We start from the raw sequence: 7383 nt of genomic DNA, 5'->3' as shown, positions 1-7383 counted from the left end.
ATTACAGGCCAATAACTTGTCTGAACACACTTTATAAGATATTCACAGCTATCCTAAATGATAGGATTGTTCGGGCAATTGAACCTGTGTGGCAAGAATTGTGGTCTGGATTGATTATCGGAAAGCTTTCGATTCGACCTCCCATAGACTTATCATCTGTCTTTTGGAAATCTTAAAGGTTCATCCGCAAATAGTTAGGAGCATACAGAGATTAATGCCGCTTTGAAAAACTAGATTTACTATCTTATCTGGAAAAAATCGTGTGACAACTAACAAGGTCACCTTTCAGAGAGGTGTCCTTCAGGGCGACACAACGAGCCTACTCCTCTTTTGCCTTACATTATTGCCACTATCTCTAGCACTTCGCCATTCCGACGGGTACTTGTGCGGTAAACCTGCAGATCGAAAGTACAAGGTCACCCATGTATTTTACATGGACGATCTTAAGATCTATAATAAAAACAAAGAGCAACTACATCTAGCTTTAGGGATTGTCGAACGATATACTAAGGAAATTGGAATGGAATTTGGGTTAGACAAATGCGCCAAGGTTTATTTGAAGCGAGGGAAACTTCATGGCATCCCTGAAGATCCTGAGCTCGTTGATAGAAGCGCCATACGACACCTTTGCACTGGAGAGACTTATACATACCTGGGCGTGCCACAGAGCCGCATTCAGGATGTGACATCTATAAAGGATACTCTCCGAAGCAGATACAAATGTCTCATCCGACAGATTTGGTCTTCCGAACTGTCGGCGAGGAACAAAGTATCTGCAACGAACATGCTTGCCGTCCCGGTAGTACTCTATGCATTTGGAGTAGTTCCATGGACGAAGAACGAGCTCAGATCCCTTGATATCGGGACAAGAAAGGTTATGCACATGAAGAAAAGCATGGATCTTAAGTCTTCCGTTCCGCGACTGTACATCTCACGCCGTCAAGGTGGTCGCGGAATATTGAGTCTTGAATGTCTTCACAACAGGAGTATTCTGGGTACAGCACATAGAGTTGCAAATGGAAGAGACCCTCTTCTTAAAATGGTCAGGAATCACGAAGAAGTGGGTGAAGGAGTGTTTCTCTACGAAGCAGCGGAGGAGGCTGCTGAAACACTCGGACTTGACTTCAGTATTAGGGGTGAGCAAAATGCATCAAATCTTGTCTATCTCGAGTACTCACTCCTAAAAGCCCGGATTAAGAAAGCACTAGAGAAAAACTTTCGTGAACAGCTCCTCGATAAGAGGATGCACGGTATCTTCCACAGAAATGTAAAGGATCAGTCAATGTCTTGTGAGCTAACGTTTGCTTTCCTTAAATCGCCCGGATTGAAGTCTGGTACGGAGGGTTTCATTTTTGCATGCCAAACGATTTCATTTCCACCTTAACATACCGTCGCCACATTTTGAGCCAAGACATTCCTGATGATAGCTGCAGGGCGTGCCATGCACACCCCGAGCATTTAGCTCACATACTGTCTAGTTGTCCAACTCACGCGGGAACGACCTACATTCAAAGGCACAATGCTGCACTAAGAGTGCTTTATTACCATCTCTTTCACTCTTACGGCATTAACCTTAATATCGCTCCTCTAAATGCTCCTAGGGAAATCGAGTCAATTGTCGAGAATGGGAAGTGCCGCATATACTGGAACTTTATATTCTCGACAATTGTTTCTGTCGCTCACTCGAGGCCTGACATATTTCTTCTTGACTTCGAGAAGCGAACCATGTTCGTTATTGAATTTTCGGCACCAGCTGACAAAAACATCATAACCAAGGAGAATGAAAAGAAAGAGAGGTATCGAGATCTTATGAGAGAGTTGCAACGATTGTACCCGGAATATTCTGTTAAACTAATCGTCCTTATCATCGGCGCTCTCGGAGTTGCCAAGCTTTCACTTGCTAATGGCCTAAAAAGCATCCCTGCGTGTCAACAGTATGCTAAAACACTTTCGCGAAAAATGCAGAAGGCGGTAGTCCTTGGGTCGCTCCTTGTTCTTAGGGTGCACGAGGTTTTTGCTGGATCGTCATATTGATTCCTTGACAGACTGTAACCACCTATCTCACAGTTGTGTGACGTGGTTGCGGCTGAAATTTTACCGCGATTTCGCTGGAAGCGGTTGCAATTTTCCAGGTTAGCACCCGCTCCAGTCGAAATCCTACGGTTGTCCTTATGACAAATTTTTAACTATATAACCATGAATTTAATTCAGCATGTAAATAATTGTGAACTTTTTGTGACATTTTTTAAGTTTGAAAAAATAAATAAGAGGATTTCATACAAATTAAACCTAATCTGTGGCGTTGCTCAATAGAAAAACTACCCAAACAGTTTTTGAAATATAAATTTAAATCCTGTTAATGGAAGTAATGTAATATTTTTAGAAAGCAAGAAGTTTCACGAATTTGGAATTTTGCTATCATTCGGCCATTTCTTACAAATGTATTAGAATTTAGACCTGAACTGTTGGATGCTTTGCTTGAAAAACTAGCCTAAAATTTTGAGATTCCAAGTATGCCACCGTAAGGAGTGCATTATTTCTTGAATTACGAAAAAACTTGAATTAATACCTATCTTCTGTGATGTTTATTTATTTTAAAAAAATGGATGAAGGTTTTCCGTTAGTCTAGTCTTATCGGTACAATGTTTTGTTAATAAAACTACGCAGAAAAGTTTGGAAACATAAATTCCCATTATGCAACTGAAAGGGATGCAGTATTTTCTCAAATTTATTTTAGTGTTATATATAACCATGAATTTAATACAACGTGAAAATAATTTTGAACTTTCTGCTACATTTATATAGTTTGAAAAAATAAATAAGAGGATTTCATAAAAATGAAACCTTATCTGTGGCGTTCCTTTATAGAAAAACTACCGAAACAGCTTTGGAAATATAAATTTAAATCCTGTTATAGGAAGTTATGTAGTATTTTCAGAAAGTAAGAAGTTTCACTAATTTGGCACTTTGCTATCATTTGGCCATTTCTTACAAATTTATTAGAATTTAAACCTGAACTGTTCGATGCTTTGCTTGAAAAGCTACCCCAAAACTTTGGGATTCCAAGTATGCCAGCGTAAGGAGTGGATTATTTCTTGAATCACATGAAAACTTGAAATAATACTTAACTTCTGTGACATTTATTGATTCGAAAAAAATGGATGAAAGTTTCTCTTTAAAGTGAAGTCTTATCTGTTAAATGTTTTGTTAAAAAAAGTACGAAATATTTTCTCAAATTTATTTTAGTAGTTGATCAAATCCAATTTTGAGATGACGTCCTGAAAAAATATTGTCTAAAATAACAAATTCCCTAAAAACTTTATTAATTAAAATTCGGGCAGCTTATATTGTTTCAAAATATTTTTCTGATACACGCCACGATCTAGAAAATGCATCTCTATAGGATGTTCCGAAGGAAAGAAAGCATACAGAATATAGTTACTTGACACCGGAAGTATAGAATCTACTCGTGATATCGGATTTCTCGATGAGGTTAATCAAAAATTCGAAAACTTCGTTTCCGAAGATGTCCTCCAGAAAATAAACACTGAAATTGAAGGTACTGGAACACCTGCAAAGTCTAAACCTGAAGTCATCGAATTTACTTTTCCAAAGACCGAACATAGAGAGCAAGAACAAGAATATGAACCGATGGAACATTATCAAGATATATAAGACATTTTTAACCAAGATGAAGACTTTTGGGAAGATGCTGAAGATCGCAAGCTACCAATAAATAATATTGACTACGTCAGCATCGACGAAGATTCTCAACACCAAAATCATCAAGACAAAGATGAAGTAATTAAAGTCGAAAATTTTGAAAATATTGAAGAAGAGAACGAGGAAGAAGAACCTTCAAGTGTAGCTAGAAGAGGACCTGCTGACCAAAAATAATTCCAACTGGAAACAGGGGAAGACCCACTAACAGTGTCATCCATGAGTAACTAGATCAGCACATAATCAAGAAGTTCTACAAGAAGCCAATATTGCAGAAATTTTAATAAAAGAAGCAATTTCAGGTCCTGAAGCTGCTAAATAAAAAAAATGCAATTCGCAATGAATTCGAAGCGTTACTTAAAAACGACACTTTGGTAATTGTCGATCAACCAAAAGATTAAAGCATCATAAGCAATCGATTAGTTCTATGAATCGAGCAGAATTTCGATGGAACACCGACAAAGAAAAAAGCTCGCCTAGTAGCTCGAAAATTTACTCAACGGCCAGGTGTAGATTATAATGAAACATTTGCCCCGGTCTGTCGCATCAGTTCTATCCGACTATTGTTGGCACCAGCCGTCGAGATGGACATAAAGATATATCAACTAGATGTATCATCTGCTTACTTAAATGGTGATATTGCAGAAGAAATTTACATGAATCTACCTAACCTTAATGAAGAAATTTTAGATATCACAGAAGTAAATGCAAGTGGAAATACAAAAGTTTATGATCAAACTCTGGAAATGCTTCACGAAATCAAGAAAGGAAGTAAAGTATGTCGATTAAAGAAGGCTTTATACTATTTACATCAATCTGGACGTCAATGGAATCTTAAATTTGACGAAAATTTGAAGAGTTTCGGCTTAAAATCTTCTAGTACTAATCCTTGCGTCTACTTCGCCAAAAAGCGATTGAATCTACTTATCATAGCAGCTTATGTTGATGATATATTAGTAAAATCTGAAGCAGTTCTTGATGTCGCAGTTTGAGATGAAACATCTTCAAGAAATCCAATACTGTCTAGGAATAGAATTCACTCACATCGACGGGAAGATATATATTACTCAAGGAAGATATATAAACGATATTTTGGAGAAGTTCGCTACGAGTGAATCAAAGTCTGTCGCTACTCCACTGGACTGAAGCCTTAAGTTGATTAAATCCGAAAAGATATGCACGGAAGCTATGCAAATATATCCTTACCCAGAACTTATCGGTTCCTCATCATATTTGGTAACATGTACGAGACCTGACTTGGCCTATTCAGTGAGCTATTTAAGTCAGTTCAACAGTCGTTACGTTGATACTGATTGGGGTGCATGCCCTATAGATCGACGTTCTTACACTGGTCGCGTTTATACACTCAGTGGAGGTGCTGTAAGTTGGGAATATAGGAAGCAAAAAGCGGTTGCCCTCTCCAGTACCGAAACTGAATATAGGAAATACTACAATTCAGACATTTAATGGCAAATAAAGTGCTCAGAAACTGTCTAATAATCTTGTTTTTCATGCTCGAATGAAGCATATTGACATCAAGCATCATTTTGTTCGGGATGCGGAAAAAGTTAAAGTAGTGACTATTAAATATCTGCCAACTGGAGATATGATAGCTGATGTTTTAACTAAAGCAGTAAGTGGAACAAAACATACCAAGTGTTTAGCAAGATTCGGATTTTTTTCTTTTATCGAGAAGACTGAATAATTCCTGCTTGGATTAAGGGGTAGTGTTGGAACATCAATACCTTGAAATGCGCACTTAAGAAATTTATTTTTTATGATGTTTACCTGCGAACCTAACTTCATATTGTCATTCACGTTTTTCATAACTTTCCATTAAGTATCTCTGACATTTATCAATATTCTCAGTTTGTATTGAATAAATAATATAATACACAGTTATTGAAGTACTATTTGCTGTACTAGATTTAACCAAGTTATAACACTTAAATTAAAAAATAACAAAATTTCTAAAAAAAAATTGGAATAAAAATTATGACTAAAAATATCATTTATAGGTTTATTTCTGATACAGTCCTATCATTAATGAGTCTTAAATTTATTTTAGTGGTTGACCAAACTCACTTTTGAGATTAAGTCCAGAGAAAATATTTTCTAAAATAAAAAAAGTCCCTAAAAACGTTTTAAATTAAAATTCGGGCAAGTTATATTGCTTCGAGATATCAGATCGAGAAATCAGATTCAGATAGCAATTTCAAAAATAGAAAAATTTCTTTAAAAATTGGAATAATAAATCTGGCTTACAATATCACTTCTAGAATTATTTCTGATACATTCTTGTCATTAACAAGTCTCACATCTCACATATACTGCAAATATTTCTGATACACTCCTATCATCAACGAGTCTTAAATATCTTTTATTAGTTGAGCAAACCCAATTTTGAGATGACTAGAAAAAATATTTTCTAAAATAACCAATTCCTTTTTTAACGTCCAATAAACAAATTGATGAAAAAAAATTTCTTGAAAATATAATCAAGAATCCAACGACCAAATTTGGACAATCAAAAATGAAAATAAAAATAAAGTTTGTTGCCAGCAGGACAAGCACACCTACTTCGATGCTATCTCACTGACAACTGAGAATCAAGTCAAAGTTTAAAAGGCAAACCAGCCCCAAACAAACCTGAAACAAAAATGACCTCCAATCCAAGTCAGCAGAATTAAAATGTAGGATATTCAAGTAGGAAAACAATCCAATGTAAGATCCCTTTTTAACGTGCAATAATCAAATTGATGAAAAAAAATTGCTTGAAAATATAATCAAGAATCTAACGACCAAATTTGGACAATCACCACAAAATGTTCTCATTGGAATCTGGAAAAACAAAAAGGAAACATGTCTCTCACTCCTTTCTCCCTAAAAAAGAAAAAAAAAGAAACTTATTTATCTTTACTTTGGACGAAAATAAAAAGGAGGAATGAAAAATAGGAAGGCAACCAACCAAACTCTCTTCCTTCTCTTTTTTATCTCTTTCGTCCTCTTTATTTCCACCATTATCAAATCCCAATAATACAATAGAATAGAAGAAAATAGAATAAAATAGAATAAAACAGAACAAAATAGAATAAAATAGAATAAAATCAAAATAAAATAAAATCAAAATAGCAAAAATGAAAATAAAAATAAAATTTGTTGCCAGCAGGAACAGCACACCTACTTCGATGTCATCTCACTCACAACTGAGAATCAAGTGAAAGTTTAAAAGGCAAACCAGCCCCAAACAAACCGGAAACAAAAATGACCTCCAATCCGCGTCAGCAGAATTAAAATGTAGGATATTCAAATAGGAAAACAATCCAATGTAAATGCTTTTTTAACGTTCAATAATCAATTTGATGAAAAAAAATTTCTTGAAAATATAATCTAGTAAAAGAAAAAGGAAACATGTCTCCCCCTCCTTTCTCCCTAAAAAAGAAAAAAGGAAAATTATGTATCTTTACTCTGGACGGAAATAAATAGGCGGAAAGAAAAATAAGAAGGCAACCAACCAAATCCTCTTCCTTCTCTTTTTTATTTCTTTCGTCCTCTTTATTTCCACCATTATCAAATCCCAATAAAGAACATTTTAAAGAAACCATAAAAAAATTATGTAATAATCACCAAAGTTTCGGCACTCATACAGCACCCTTATCAAGG

The 7383-nt window shown here is 35.5% G+C and overlaps 1 protein-coding gene across 1 annotated transcript; it reads left to right on the top strand.

Moving 5' to 3' along the window:
- Nucleotides 1-4908: 4908 nt before the first annotated feature.
- On the top strand, nucleotides 4909-5187 carry LOC117173533 (secreted RxLR effector protein 161-like). Its single transcript, XM_033362172.1, has one exon. It carries the CDS (start codon nucleotides 4909-4911, stop codon nucleotides 5185-5187), a length of 279 nt encoding a protein of 92 aa, XP_033218063.1.
- Nucleotides 5188-7383: the final 2196 nt, after the last annotated feature.

Source organism: Belonocnema kinseyi, chromosome 5 (genome assembly GCF_010883055.1).
Source record: "Belonocnema kinseyi isolate 2016_QV_RU_SX_M_011 chromosome 5, B_treatae_v1, whole genome shotgun sequence".
In the NCBI taxonomy this organism is placed as follows: Eukaryota; Metazoa; Arthropoda; class Insecta; order Hymenoptera; family Cynipidae; genus Belonocnema; species Belonocnema kinseyi.
This window is presented reverse-complemented; position numbering and strand designations above follow the sequence as displayed.